The sequence below is a fragment of the Trichosurus vulpecula genome, chromosome 1 (assembly GCF_011100635.1).
Source record: "Trichosurus vulpecula isolate mTriVul1 chromosome 1, mTriVul1.pri, whole genome shotgun sequence".
NCBI classification, from domain to species: domain Eukaryota; kingdom Metazoa; phylum Chordata; class Mammalia; order Diprotodontia; family Phalangeridae; genus Trichosurus; species Trichosurus vulpecula.
In genome coordinates, this window is record NC_050573.1 from 39,726,497 (window position 1) to 39,742,129 (window position 15,633).

At 45.7% G+C, this 15,633-nt stretch overlaps 1 protein-coding gene across 1 annotated transcript; it reads left to right on the top strand.

Moving 5' to 3' along the window:
- Window positions 1–351: 351 nt before the first annotated feature.
- Window positions 352–14,821, top strand: LOC118845879 (BRI3 binding protein). Its single transcript, XM_036753974.1, has 3 exons — window positions 352–632; window positions 7,034–7,136; window positions 9,990–14,821. Exons 1-3 carry the CDS (start codon window positions 429–431, stop codon window positions 10,445–10,447), a joined length of 765 nt encoding a protein of 254 aa, XP_036609869.1. The 5' UTR covers window positions 352–428; the 3' UTR covers window positions 10,448–14,821.
- The last annotated feature ends 812 nt before the right edge of the window (window positions 14,822–15,633 follow it).

The following is a 15,633-nucleotide window of genomic DNA, read 5'->3' on the forward strand; positions in this document are numbered from 1 at the left end:
AGGAGGAGGAGGCAGGAAGGATACATGCGCGAGGGGTGCGGGGACTGGGAAGCCGGAGGAGGGCCCAGAGGAGTGAGCGCGCACGGGTAACCGGAGAGCCCCGGGTCCGCTCCCGCGCCAGGCTCGGGTTGGGGTTCTCAGCTCCAGCTCCGCGCCCGCGTGGGCCGGAGGAGCGCGCGGGGGGCGGGCCGGGGGCGGAGCCGGCCCGCGCGGCGTGGCGTGGAGCGGTGGTGGCCGCCGGGGGCGCTGCGCGGGGCTGCGGAAGCGGAAGGAGCGCAGCAGGAGGTTCGCGGCGGCGGAGGCGCAGGCGGGCGCCGGGGCACACCGTGCAGGAGGCGGCGGCGGCGGCGGCGGCGGCGGCGGCCGGAGCGGACGCGCAGGAGGCCGCGCCGGGGCCCTCGGGGCTCGCCGAGCTGACGGGACGGACGATGGGCGCGCGCGCCGGGCCCCCTCCGCAGCTGTCCGCGCTGCTGCCGCTGCTGCTGCTGCTGCTCGAGCTGCTGGGGCCAGGCGCGCAGGCTGCGCGGGGTCGCGGCGCCGACAAGCAGAACACGTTCCGCCGGGCGGCCAGCGGCGTCTACCAGAGCGTGAGCAGCCTGTGCGGGGAGGACAACGTGCGAGCCGTGCAGAAGGTGGGGCGCCCCCGGTGTGCGCCCTGGCCCGAGCGCCTTCGGGGTCACCTTGCCCCCGGGCATCCTCGCCCGAGGAGGGAGACTGGGGACGCGGCGGGGGTCAGCCGGGAATGCCGGAGGGCCCCCAGGAGTGGGGAGCCCCCCTCAGCCTCGGGAGGGGCAGCGTGGTCCAGGGACATTTGTGACGCGCGTAGGGTCCTGGGAGGGGAGGGCTTCTCTCTCCAGCTTCCCCCTCCCTGCCTCCCATCCATCTGTGGGGCCGGGGCTGAGAACGAAGGGCACTTTGGCCCGTGGGTACCTTGGGCTCCCTCTCTGGTCAGTCTGTAGTCTTACAAATCCCACCTCACCCTAGATTTTCTCCTTGGCCCTGGCTCCTTGGGGACTGTGCCGAGCTGCCAGGGCCCTGGCCTCGGGGGACCCCCAGGGAGAGCTCCCAGCAGCCCCTTTCACAGGCTGCTTCACGGCGGGTGATGGGAGGGTGCTGGCCTTAGCTGAACCCTCGGGGGGGGGGGCTGGGTGGTCCTCACTCCCCTCACCTCGAGAAATGAAAAAAGATTTTTCTTAAGTAGACTGACCCCTCCCCCCCACTCACAGTACCTTATGTAAATACCACCTTGTTTAGTCGTCTTAGGGTTTTTCATCCTACCATGACTGAGCCTCAACCCACTTCCCCGGGGAAACTTAACAGCACATTATCCTCTTTAGGAAAATCCAGTAGAGCTTGGGCACAAAGTGCCCTTGGCACTCCTTCCTTACTCAGATCTCCGAGTCGCATCCACATTTGGCTTGCTCTTATTTCTTTCTTTATAAAACTTAACTTTTTGGTTTAGAGGACAGTGACAGGCTCCTGTCTTCTGGCCCTATTATCCCCTCATCCCTGTTCAGATCTAGGGAAGGTACAGGTTGTTGCCTTGACAGTGGCACCCAGTGGCCATCAGCAGTAGGTTTATGGGGCAGAGCAAGGGGCACTGATTACGATCTGTCCTCGACAGTTAAGGCACTTGCTGATACTGGCAGAGTTCCCAGAAGTAATTACCTATGTTCATCTTTCTCAGTTGTATTCTACCTCTTCTAACGGCTGTGCATTTCCCTCCCCCAAATGGTAGGTACTTAGACCAATTCTAAGAACCAAAGTTGTTGACTGGTACCTTTGAATTCCAGGAGAAAAGGAACTGGAGCTTTCCAGCCCAGGAAGGATTGGGGAGAGCAGCATGTGGGTTCAAGGTTTCCTCTTTGAGTGGTGGAGAACTCCAAACCAGACCCTCAGCCTTGTTAGCCTTTACTAAAAGTTTGGTAGACTGACTCTTTCCACAAATGACCTTGTTGGGAGTGTGAATTTTTTGTAGCTTTCACTTAGCCATCCTATCCTAATCTACCATTCCTCTGAGGAATTATTTGGGTATAAGACTTGTTTTTTATCTCTGAAGTATAATACTATCTTTGGGTTTCCAGTTTCATCTCTGAAGCATAATACAGCCTTTGGATTTCCAGCCTAAGGAACTTAAACATAGTAGCAAGACAAAGGGAAAATGGGCGCTTGTGTCCTCCAAAACGTTAGCTTGTTTCACAGAAGGATTTGTATCAAGTCGGTGGAACTAGGTAGGTAGTAATTTCTTCACCAGATAGGGAAAGGAGGCTTTGAATCTGGAAGAAAGTATCTTCGTGTAACATAGATTTAGAGTCTTAGGTTAGATGGTAAGAAGCTCTTTGGGGGCAGGGACTGTCTTTTGCTTTTTTTTTTTTGCTTAGCACAGTGCCTGACACGGTAGCTCATAATAAATGTAGGAAGGCTCTTTAGAGGGCATTAAGTACAGTTCATGATGACGAAATTGAGGCAGAGTGTTAGAAGCTTGCCCAAGGTTAAACACCTGGTAAATAGGAGGGTTGGGATTTGAATCCAGGTTCCTTGATTCCAAATCTAGAGGGAATTGAGAATTTGTTTTTGTCTGCAACTTGTCCTGTGATTTCATTGGTATGAGAAACACTTCTTGGCACCTTCTCTGCCATTTGTAGTGGGAACCCTGAGAGGTTTGGTGACTTACCTTGTGTCTACAGCAAGTACGTGTCAGAGGTGAGATTTGAACTCAGGTCCTTGGGGCTCAGAGCTGCCACTTTAGGCCAAAGTGTCTCTCAAGTCAAAATAAAGTCAGGACAAAGAAAGTCCTACTTTGTGCTGATTTGATTTTCCATGGAATAGTGACCCCACTTTTGGCAGTACATTTAATTTTGAATCTTAAAAAAAAAAGTGGATGCTGGTAGATTCTGAGCTCTTCAATATAAGGCTCATTTAATGGGTCTTTACTAGGATTGCTTTGGTTAGTCCCAGAGGTAGCGACATGGTGGTTGGAAATTGTTGAGTACTGGACCCAAGTTCAAATCCCATACTCTAAACTGTGTGAGATGGAGCAAGTCACTTAACCGCTTTTCTCAATGAGAGAGTCTCTTAAGAGGGAATGTATGTAAAGTGCTGTGTTTGCAAAACACCTTATAAATGTCATCTATTGGGGGTGGGGGGGTATGTGTAGGTATGTGTCTGATAGGAACATTCTGGCTTTCTGTTTGGTCCAGAGTCATAGAGGCAGCCTTGGGGGAAAAAAGTGCTGTTGCCTATTTACTTTTAAGAGATGTGTCCCTACATCTAGTTTTAAGAATTGGGTAGAAATGTCTCCCTTGGAAATCTGGTGAATTGACTTACCTTGTTTGAGATGGCAGCAGATTTCCTTGGACCTGCCTAAAGGGCATTGAGGTACAGTACCAGATTACTTTGAAATGAGAGCTTAATGTGTACCTGGGACAGTGGATAGAGTCCTGGGCCTGGAGTCAGGAAGACCTGAGTTCAAATCTAGCCTCAGACTGTATGACCCTGGGCAAATCACTTCACTGCTGTTTGCCTCAGTTTTCTTATCTGTAGATTGGGGATAAGAATAATGCCTACTGTACAGGGTTGTTGTGAGGATCAAATGTAAAGAGCTTAACACAGTGCATGGCGCATAGTAAATGATATATAAATGTTAGCTGCCAGTATAGAGAAGGGTAGTACAAACAAGCATAGCCCTGGGTTCCACGCTCGGGAGCTTGTGATCTAGTTAGAGAACCCACATGTTCACATGAAACATTTAAACGGCGCTGCAAGGCACCGCATGCCAAGTGAGACAAAGAAATGGGACACAGAGTGCCAGAGGAGGCCAGATACAGGAGAAAGAGACATGGCCCTAAGAAATCCAAGGGCTCCATGAAGGGGGCCCTGAGATCTGAAAGAGGGAGTCAGAGGGGGTCAAGGAGGGCGTCCCAGCCAGTGGGAAAGAGCATTGAAAGGGGAATGAGCAGGACAGGGACTGCAAGTCCAGGGCATTCTGCTCAGGTTGGATGGATGGAGAGGGTATTTGCTGCTAACTTCGCTCAGTGACCTTGAACAAGACACTTCCTCTCTGAATCTGGGTTTCTTTATTTGTGAGGAAAGAGTACGGTTAAGTAGATGGTCTTGAAGCTCTGCTCTGCCTCCAGAGTTCTCAGAATCTTCAACTAAAGATGAGCAAGAGCTGGGAGAGGGAGGAGAGGGCTTTGCCTGCCTTGGGCTTGCCCCTGTGTGAGCAGCAAAGATAACAGCAAACATCTGTCCTAACCATTGCGTAGGGTAGGTTTGCCTTCAGGGCTGCCAGAGATGGCGCCCCACCCCCTTCTCCCCCACTTCTGTGGCTTCCCTTTGTGGTGAAGCTTTTTTTGGGCCACAGCTCCATATTCTTTGAGGCCATTTGCAATTTTGCAGGAGAGTTGGGGAAAGGGAGAAATGGTGCCAGCCCTCCCAGCATTACAAGGGCCTAGGCAGCAAGGCAGAGCCCAACAGGTTGGGGACCCAGCTCACCGAGCCCTGGCAGTGACTCGACAGGCTTGGTTACTTTACATTCCTGGTCTCAGATGGCCCAGATTGTCCCCTAGATCACTTTGAAGATCTCATGTTCTCAAGAAGTTTAATAAGAAAGCAACCCCTAGCCAAACAATTCAAGTCCACCGGGAGAGAAGATGGAGTTTTTTTGGTGGTTGTTTTTTCTAAATGTATTTCTTGAAAAGACAAATGACCTTAAGCTCCTTTTTTTTTTTTTTTTGGGCCAAGTTCCAGGGATGGGGAACCTGCAACCTCGATGATACCTGTGGTCCTCTAAGTCCTCAAGTGCCATCCTTTGACTTCACAGATTCAGTCAGAGGACCTCACTTGAGGACCTAGAGGGCCACACTGGCCTTGGGGCCAAAGGTTCCCCGTCCCTGTATAAGCAATTTGTCAACTTAAGTGGCCTTAACTTTAGAATTTGAAACAGTCCTTCAAAATCAGTAAGGCCCATCTCAGTCTTTTTATAGGTGAGGGAACTCGGGCCAAAGAGGTTGTTTTACCCAAGGTCACCCAGGTGGTTGCAGTTGGCAGAGCTGGTACTTGAAGCAAAGTCCTTAATCTCTAAACTCTCTACACTTTTCAGTGGGCCACGATTCCTTTTCCTAATTGGTTTCCTTTGTTCCCTAAGGGTATATTAGATTGCTAAATGATACTTTGGGCCTTGGACAAGGCAAATTTCCCTCAGCTGTCAGATCGGAAGTAGTTGGTTTAGAATTTCTTACTGTATTGACACCACAACAAAGCCTGTAGGATCCATGGTGAATGTGAGTCGTGCGATGGGGAATTTCTTGAGATTTTTCCCTAAAATACCACCCTCATTCCACCCCCGCCCCCAAAAAGGGATTTCAGAATTCAGATCTTACAGACTATTTAGTTCAATCCAAATTTGAACAAGAATGTGTTCTGCAGCATTCCTCACAAGTGGTTATCCCTCATTTGCTTCCAGTGAGGGGAAACTGTTCACTGCGTGCTGAGGCAGCTGGTGGTTTACTTTGAGACAACACTAATGGTTCTTCCCCCACCCCCGATACTGATAAGTGCCTTGTAAATCTTAAAGCACCATATAAATGCTGTTATTAACTTTTTTAAAGGCAGGTTTTCATATGTATAATAATGAATATTATATTTCTTGCCTTCACAGTGGGTGAGAGATGAAGTTGGAGGGAGGGAGAGAATTTGGAACTGAAAATTTAAAAAAATTGTAATATACAAGTCAGCAAAAACTTAACTTACACATCAGTCAAGGCTGACGGTATATGTAGAATCCCATCCCTGTTGTTCTGCCTTGGCAAAGAAGGGAAGGGGAGGTACATTTTCACATCTCTTGGGGCCAGGCTTGTTCATTATAGTTGGAAGAATTCAGTTTTGTTTTTCCTTCTATTTATGACTGTTCTGCTCACCTCACCTTGCATCCATCCATAAAAGTCTTTTTGTGCTTCTCTGAATTCCTCACATGTATTTCGCATAGCACAGTGGTCTTCTCTAATTCTTAGAAAGTCTTCCCTTTCTCAGGATCCTCCTTCGCTCTTCAGTCTTTGTGGTGAAACAAAAGAAATCTAGTTCTTCTTCCACACCAAACCACCTTTCAGATATTTAAAGGACCATTTGTTTTCCCCATGTTGAGTTGGCCTTTTTTTGGCCAGCCGTTTCTCCCTAAAGTCCTTGCTGAGGAGACATTTTTTTCTCCCTCAAATTTCCTCACCGGTGCATCACTGCAAGAGGTGTCGCCCGCTTCTGCTGAAAAGGTGGTGAGCCTCCTGATTCTGCTGGGCTACTTATTCCCTCTCCCCCCAAATCTGTTTTTGGCTATCAGGGTGTCAGCACATTGGCCCATCCTAGACTTTTCATATGGTCTCAGATGATTGTTCCTGGAGATAGACCTGATTTATTTGAAGATAACAAGATGGCGTCCTTCAGTGGCTGGATTGTTGTGAATGTGGCTTCAAAGGGTCCTTGGGTTCCTTCAAAGTGGCTCCATTCTTCCCCTTTTCTCCTTTCTTCCTTCTCCATAAGAGCACAGCCCACCTACCATGTTGGACTGATAATGATGTCAGCCCCTTGTCTTTATTTAGCGTAAGAACTCAGAATTCTTCAGCAGCTCTGTCTTATTATTACATCCTCCAGATGAACCAGCTCATGGTCCACACAAGAGGCAAAACAGATAACTTCTAAATTGTTAAGTGGCCTTAAGTTGTAGTTTAGCTTTGGACAGATGACGATCCTCTGAAGGGCACACTGGAGGATAGCCTCTTCCTCCCCAGGCCCCTCCTTGCCTCCAGTGCTGCCTGAGCCAGGGGTTTTGTATTTGTACAAGCTCTTTACTTCTTGCCTTGTCCTCCACCAGACAGTCCTCAGTCTGTCTTCCCCTCTTCCCCCCAAATTTCTAAAGTACCTTTTTATCTTGGGCAGGGAACAGAAGCTCATATATGGTCTACCACATGACCAGCAATGGAGGAAATTGGAGAAGTGAATTTACAGAACTCTTTATTAATGCTTTATTTCTTGGTCTTTGTAGTTTTTCTCCAGGTCAACCGAGAGATTTGTAAATGGAGTAGATATCTTAGTGGAGACACTGTGGAGACTCTGGACCGATCTTCTGGATGTTCTCGGAATCGACGGTAGGTAGAATGCCTGCTCTTCTAATAACTCGCCATGTCCCATTGGGTCAGGGAGAGCATTGGTAATACGGAGTCTGAAATAGGTCCCGGTGTTTTAGAGCGTTGGCTTCCTCTGATCACATTCACAGCTTGTTTATGACCCGTGAGTTATGTCACTTCCACCGAGTGGTAGGTAGCATTTTGGTTCCTTTTCTTTAGAAGGAGAAGCAGAGATGCCAGTCAAGGGACAGGCCTTGGAAAGGGTCTCCTGATGACCTGTGCAATTGTCAGCCCCTTTCATTTTTCCATCTGTCGTATGTAGCTGGTTTCTCTATTTGCTTTGTACTCTTTTGTGGGGGCCGGGGGTGGGGGGAAGGAGTCTTCAGGACCAGTAACTGGGTCTGAGCTACACTTGAGGCCCTCCTTACCTCTCACCTGGACTTATGCAGTAGTCACCTAATTAGCCTTCCCATTTTCACACACTTCCCTCTCCATCCTTTACACAGCTAGCACATTGGCATTTCCCAAAGCCTGGATGTCAGTCCTCTGCTCAAGAAGCTTTGTTGGCTCTCCATCCCTCTGTACAAAAGACAGACCCCTCCTCATGATGACCAGCTTGTGGTCTGCCTGTGCACTCGACTTTACCTTTCTCCTCCTCCTCAAGTGCTTTCTCAATACTTGCTTCTCCTCTTATATAACTAGAACGCTCTCCCTTTCACCTCCTGGAATCCCTAGCTGTCTTCACAGCTCAGCTGAGCTGAGTTATTACAGTGCCTGCCCTCCCTGCTGTACCCCTCTAAAAATTTACTTTTACCGACTTGTCTCCACATGGGTGTAGGATACAGGCTTCTTCGGGGCAGGTTTGGTTTCCTTCTTGTCTTTATACCTCGGGGTGCCTGGAACTTAATAGAGGGGCTTACTATTTGTAGAAGGGTCAGTGAATAACCCTGAGGGCTGGCTGCTTCATGGGTCTGACAGACAGACCCGGGTTCCCACCCTGCCCCTCAGAATCCAGGTCACTGGAGCGCCCTGAGGAGAGCGATCTGGCTCATTCAGGGATTGCTTTTGGCTTCCTCTTTTCCCCTAGGACCTTTAATAGCTGCTCTTGGGAGACACCCCAGATAAAGCAATTCCCTGCAATCCCATGTAGAGTCTGTGTTTACCATCTCCCCAGATTATGAAATCCCTTCCAGCAAGCCCTGAAGACCTGAACCTGATTACAGGAGATTGCATAGGACAGGGCAGCGGCTACATGCACCTTAAGGGAATCGCGTCTGCTTCCTTACTGAGCAGCCAGTGATAAATCAGTTACCAGACCCCAAAGAGGGCTGGCCCCCGCTTCAGTTTTCACACCTGTGGAGTAGGAACAGTGGTACCCCAGCCACCTCTGCCCTCTCACTCAGATGTTAGGGGATGGTCAATAAATGGGAAAGGGAAGGAGATAAGCAGTAGTCAGAATGCTAGGCACAGAGACCTTGACTCTCTTGTCTGGATGGTTCTCTGTAGTGAGTTTCATTCCAAGCCAGTTTTCTCCATCCTCTTGTCATCTCCTTCCTGTGGTGCAGTCACTTTGTGCTGTGGGAATCCCAGTTTAATGAAAGTGGCGGCTTCCATACATTGTCTTTTAAGTTTTCAAGGGGCATTATTTATATCGTGGCACGTGATCCTCCCAACATCCCTTCTTAGTTCTGTGGTTATTCCCATTTTGCAGAGGAGGAAATCGAGACAACCAAATATACCAAAGCACCTGCACAACTACCACCATATATGTGTGTGTGTATATGTGTGTAGTTGTTGTTCAGTTGTATCCAACTCTTCTTCACCCCATTTGGGGTTTCCTTAGCAAAGATCCTGGAGTGATTTGCTATTTCCTTCTCCAGCTCATTTTACAGATGAAGAAATGGAGGCAGACAGGGTTAAGTGACTTGCCCACGATCACACAGCTAGCAAGTGTCTGAGGCCAAATTTGAACTCAGGGAGAGTAGTCTTCCTGACTCCAGGCCTGGTGCTTTGTGCTCTGTGGTGCCACCTATCTGCCATATCTATCTATACATATATATACATGGACATGCATGTAGATATACACACACAGTATGTGTGTATTTTTTATATTATGTCACACTGAAATTGACTGTGTTACAAGCTAGTTCATATTTCCTCACATGATCAAAGGCAGATGTCAGCCTAGCAGAATATGGGGGTGCGGTATAGTGGATAGAGGACCTGGAATTAAATCACGACCTGGTTTGAATCCTTTCTCTAATACTTTCAGTCAACCAGTAAGCATTGCTTAAGTGCCTACTGTGTGCCAGGTGCTATGCTAAGCACTGTGGATACAAAGAAAGGAAAAAGACACACTCTGCCTTCAAGGAGCTCACAGTCAAACAAGTATAAACCAACAAGTTGTAGACAAGATAAATAGGAAATTATCAGTGCGGGGAGGCACTAGAATTAAGAGGGATCAGGAAAGACTTCCTATAGAAGGTTTCTATCTCTGTGCCATGGTCATGAAACTTCATCTCTTTGACTCTGCTTGCTAATCAGTAAAATAGAGATAATAACAAGTTTGGGCTTTCCCTGGCATAGCCCAGGGTGACCTCCCACTCGAAGGAGGGGTCAGAATAGAGCTGACCCCTCTGAGGTGGTAAATTAGCACCATCAGACTCCTACTTCTGAGACTGAAATTCAGTCTCTGACCTTTTGGAACTAACAGTCTAGGAGAAGGGAGATGGTAGTTACTGGGAGGGGGTTTGCCCATAAGTGTTAGCATTGAATGTTGTCCCTGTCTTGTCTGTGTCCACCTTTGAATTCGGGGGGCCCCCTGGTCTGTTGCTGCTCATTCAGTCCTTTTTTCTCCTCTTCCCTGTTTTTCAGCCTCGAACCTGACGCATTATTTTAGCCCCGCAGCCGTGGCTAACAACCCCACTCGAGCTCTGTTGTTGGTCGGTGCCGTCCTCCTGGCCTACTGGTTCTTGTCTCTCTTCCTGGGATTTCTCTTCTATCTCTTGCACGTCCTGTTTGGTCGCTTCTTCTGGGTTGTGAGGGTCACCCTGTTTGCCCTCTCCTGTGTATACATCCTGCAGAAGTATGAAGGAGAGCCTGAACAGGCGGTCCTGCCCCTCTGCTTAGTGGTTGCCATTTACTTTATGACGGGCCCTGTGGGCTTCTACTGGAGGAGCGGCGGCACCGGCGGTGGCAGCGGCGGCTCCAACCTCAGCATGGGCAGCCACAGCCTGGAGGAGAAGATTGACCATCTTGATAGCCAGATCAGACTACTCAACATCCGCCTCTCCCGGGTGCTCGAAGGCATCGATCGCGACAGTGACAAATGAGACAAGCCAGGTTAATCACCTTTCACCAGCTCTTGGAAAATCAAAAAGCACTATCTTACTAAAAGTTACAAAGCAACAAAACAGCACATTGTGAGGTTATTGGACCACATTACAACTTTAGGTTGAGAAGAATTTTAAAATAACTTATGTAGAACACTGAGACACCCTGAGAACCATTAGTTGTGTAAAAAAAATATTTTTTCAAACGATAAAACCCACATTAGCTGTATACGAAAAAATTTATCCATGCATAGAGCATACAATTACTTTTTTCAAGTGTTTAAAGACATATTTTGTAAGGTTTTTATAAAGGCAGATCAAGTCAAGTCTATTAAAACTTTAAAGTGAGGAGAAGATTATGTGAATTTGGCATTTTAGAGAAGCTTAATCTCAAGCATTTGTTTTCACAGCTCTAAAAAGACACTGTGGGTTCACATGTGAGGTGTTTCCATTTTCACAAGTTGTAAGCTTTGGGGGAGGGGGCCCACAGTTGGGTTATCAGGTGTCAGTTGCTGTATGAACATATAGAAAACTAATTATTAGAATTGTCATTGCCCCATTCAGGTCTCCTTTTTAAAAATTTTTTATTTTCTCAAGTCTCCTTTAAATGAAGAATTCATTTTTGCAAACAGACCTGAGATTTGCTCTGTATTTTGTCATACTTGAAACTGGGGATTTTCCTCCAAAGGGTTTTAGAAAGTGAAAATCCAAGAGAATCAGAGAAATGTTTTGGAGCTTGGAGTCTGAAGTTTGGTAGCGAGGTGGCGGTCACATTGACACTCTCAACAGGCAGGTCTTGGTTTGATAACCTTCTTTTAAGGGCTGCCTTGTTAGGAAGCTTTGGGTTGACTTGGACCCAAATAAGGCCTCTGAAAGGAAAAAAAAAGCCCAGCAAGTAACACAACTTGCAAGTTATTTAAGCATCCCTCAGGACCACTGGGCAGCAATAAGCGCTCTTCAGGTTTTATTCTTAACATTTTAATAGTAGAATCTCTAGGTGCTTTTTGCCTGAAGTCTATGGTGTCCTCATTTCCGGTGATCCTTGGAGAAGTTACCTATGATTGGAATCATAGGAGGATTTGAGGGAGCTTTGTTTGGTGGGGGAGTCAGTAACATGCTCTGGTTTGCTAATTGGTACATCCCAGGTTTATGACTGCTATCAGCTTGAGTGAAATCTGTGGAGCAAAAGACAAAACCTCAGGGAAGTGTGCACAGGAGCTCCTCCTGATCTTGGGGGATGGTGGATGTTTCCACAGGTACCCTAAGATGCTGATTGTTTCCCTACTGATTTCCTCCCTGACCACCAGGGTGCTCAGTTTCCCTATCAACCACTAAGTGGAAATCTGACTGGGGTGGGGGCAGGGGTGAGGGTAACTGGTAGAAGCAGGTACCTGTCCAGAGCAGTAGTCATGATTTGGAGAACCCAGAATTTAACAACCTCATGTGATCCTTACTGGGATTTTTTTTTCTTTGCAAGCATTTGGAAAAACAATTTTTGAGAATTTTATGAAACTGCTATTTTTAAGTTGCACATAATGCAACACAAGGCTGCTTTGATTGGCTTCCTGTCAATTCAGGAAGTGTTAATTTAGATTCAGTTCAGTTGATCTTTGTGGGTATTGGTGGAAACACATATTTTCTGGATTGAAATGGTTCCAGTCGTGTTACTCAAGTCCTGCTAGCTCATGTCTTTTTAGCACCTCTGGGAGCTGGGCTCAGGGGAAAGGGAAGTCATTCTCATTCTTGCTTAGGTTCCAGGACCCCTCTCCAAATTACTTTTTGGAATTATTGTTGATTCTGTACATACTTAACTGCTTTTCAGTTTCCTCCCTATCCTAGACCACGTGGATGTGCTGTGTCATTTACAAAATGTCTTGAGTTTTAAGTCACTCTTTTTATTGGTTAGTTTGTGTGCTTTAATTTTTTTCCTGGAGTGAAATCAGTTCCTTATTCTTCATTTTTCCAAAGTTGTAAAACCCATGAGAGGTATCTTGCTGGACAAAGAACAAGACTAGGGAAGTAAAAGAAGTTGACTTTTTAGTAAATTCAAAGGACACAGGGAGGAAGGGGTGTGTGTGTGTGTGTGTGTGTGTGTGTGTGTGTGTGTAAACATACATACATGGAAACAAGCATGTCTGTGTGTGAGAGAAAATGTGTGTGTTTGTGTATGTGTACACGTACATACATGGGAACAGCCATGTCTGTGTGTGAGCAAAAATGCCCTGAAAATGGAGCCCAGGGCTAGAAACCATAAGTCTGTAACAGGCACCATTCCTCTGAGTAGCGAGAAGCATGAGATTCATGCCTGATTTTTCTATGGAAGTGTATCTGTGTATAATTTTATACTGTGTAATATACAGGTAGGGAGATGCCTCTCTTTTTAAATGAAGAATCTTCAACTGGCGATAACATTCTTAAAGGGTTACCGATGTTTTAAAACCGATCAGAATTCTGGATGCCAATGACAGAAACTTTCACGTTGAAGATACTACATACAAACCTTTGACATGTGGCCCAGGCTTGTTTTCATCTACTAGGGGGCTTTTGTAGAGAAGATCTCCAGCGGGATGAAAACTGATATAATACAGCCACTCCCCTTTGCCCCTTGCATCCAACCTTTTCTTTTGAGCTCACCCTTTTGTATGTGGAAAAATATATTTTTGTACCATGTGTCTCATACCTTGAACAACATTTTGTATATCTTAAATGCCGTAGGATAATAATACAGAACAATACTACTCATGACAGGTTCTAATGACTAATATGATGCTATTATAAGTAGAAACTGACCACATAAAATTTATCAGTATTAATTTCCCCACTGTATCAATATCATGATGGCTGTTTACTAAGGGTAGTAATTTTAAACAAGATAAATGCAAACTGTTCATATTGATAGAATCTTTAAGTTGCCGTTTCAATGTTTGGGAGAAATTTTTTTCATCAGTGCAAATTTTGGCTTGTCCCATTGTATGCACAGTGATGTCTTAGTGCATCCCCTTAATATGTTGAAATATATTTTTCCATACAAAGTTCTGTTGCTGTCTCTCCCCCCTTTCCTCCTCCATCTCCCACCTTATTTCTGCTTTAGGTTCCAGCTCCAGTCCCATTGATGTGATTGGGGAGTAGTAAACCTGCCTTCTTGCAACAGGATTTCCTGAATGCCAGCTTTGCCTTGCCCCCGGAACGGTCAGGGGTAATCTTTAATTGCTTCATTTCTGCTCAGTCTGACACTCCCCTGCCTCCCCCCCACCCCAACTCCCTACCCCTACTTAAACAGACCTTGAGAAAAAGGATATCTCTCTTTCTGGTTCATACTTGTTGGTAGATTTTGAAACTGGCTGATCTAACTATAAATTCAGCTGTCATCTTACAAAGTGTTAGGGTTAAAAGCTTAAGATGTCAAAACTCCTAAGCTATGGGTGTGCATCGTAATGCATCACAGTTCTACAAAAATACCTAGTTCTAGGGCAGTTTGTAAATTTCAGAGCTCTGCCTCTTCTCTATAGATAATGGAATTCTTTCTCTTTTTCCGGATGTGATACAGTGCTTTTAATTGGTATTGGGTGTCAATCAGTACGCTGTATAGTATCTGGTATAAATCAGCCTTGTTCCTGAATATTGCATTCTTCTGACTGTTTTGCTATTAAATAAATGCCTTGTCGATGCCCCGTCCTGTGGAATATAAACTGGTACCAATTTAGGCTTTTCGATGGCTGTGTTTCTGACTGTGGTTCGCATTCCATACCAGTTCTCTATATTTGGCAGCTAATGAAGTTATTGACCATACGTCTAATGTCTATTTTTAAAAATAGAAAGGTTTTACTGTAATGTCAACTTAATTAACCGCATGTGTTAAATCTCTTGAATCCAGTGTTTCATTGAATTCTTGTGATGGTAATGTTGATTAGCACCCTTCCACACCCAATGAAACAATCATCTTCGTTTGCCCTATTCTCAACTGGAAATTGTGTCTTTTGGTATGACACCACTTGTCAGCACTGATATTAGTGATTTCATATTGTTTCCTGCACCACATTGCAGATTTAGATCGTATTTAAGTTTATAAAAGTTGTGGGATTTTTGTGTTTTTGTTTTTGTTTTTCTTTCTGTAAAACAACTTGATTTGTTGCTAGTGATGTAAGACTCAAGGCATGTGACCCTTGGGGAATCAGGTCTACTGCTGTCATTGTTGGGAATCCTCAATATATCAAACTTATTTTTACAAAGGTATATATACATTCCTTTATTTATTAAATGATCACCAGATTGATGTTAATGTAGTGAAATATTTGTAGGCTGATTTCAGAACTGAAATAATAAGATATTGTGAAAATTAAAGCTTAATAAATGTTTACCGTAATTCTGTTGTAAGGATTTTCTGAAAGCCTTTGCTTGACTAGAAGTATGCAGCATTTCCATAAGTTTGTCCATGGGCACCTTGGGTTCTTTTACACACTGCTAATTGGATGGTGAGAAGATCTATCAGTTCTTTTGAAGTGCATCAGATGTAATTTTTATGCTCAGGTGTGGGATTTCCAGTCCAAATTCTAACCAACATTTAAGAAGGCATAGAATTGTCCTTAAATGTAAGAAATGTGTATTAAATATTTTGGGGCTCTAAATACTGCCCCAATCCTCTTTACTGCAACCAACTCTCATCTGACCTCTACCCCCCAACCTGTCTACTTCCTGATATTTCAGTCCCCATTCCCTTTCAGCCACCTGCTCCATTCTCCTTGTACATTACTGGCATTAGATGCATGTGGCACAACGTGTGTGTGTGTGTGTGTGTGTGTGTGTGTGTGTGTGTGTGTGTGTGTGTTGTTTCCCCCCACCTCTTGGGTATGAAAGGAACACTCCTTTTTAGTAACAAAGAGGGAATGTTTTTTGCTTTATAAGGAATACATTAACATAACCCAGGAGTCTTGGCATATTTCATTCAAGTGGAGGGGGTGGTTTGGCAATGATTATTTTTGAAGCCCCCAAGCATCAGCTTTGACAGCTTTGGGGGAGGATTCATCATGTCTTAGATGATTTATTTTACTGTATGAGATCTCCCTCTTGTACAGAATAGTGATAGAAGAAAGAATAGGGAAACAGGGTGGGTGGACATTTGCATCAATGTATTCTATCACTCCTGTAGCTGTTTTTTTTTTTTTCATTACTAGGGATGGGACATGAAA

What these genes read in the sequence shown, in the direction of transcription:
- LOC118845879 (XM_036753974.1), top strand. Translation starts at nt 429, where the DNA reads ATGGGCGCGCGCGCCGGGCCCCCTCCGCAGCTGTCCGCGCTGCTGCCG. An exon ending in ACGTGCGAGCCGTGCAGAAG is followed by an intron (nt 633 to 7,033) that starts GTGGGGCGCCCC and finishes TGGTCTTTGTAG; the next exon opens with TTTTTCTCCAGGTCAACCGA. An exon ending in GGATGTTCTCGGAATCGACG is followed by an intron (nt 7,137 to 9,989) that starts GTAGGTAGAATG and finishes CCTGTTTTTCAG; the next exon opens with CCTCGAACCTGACGCATTAT.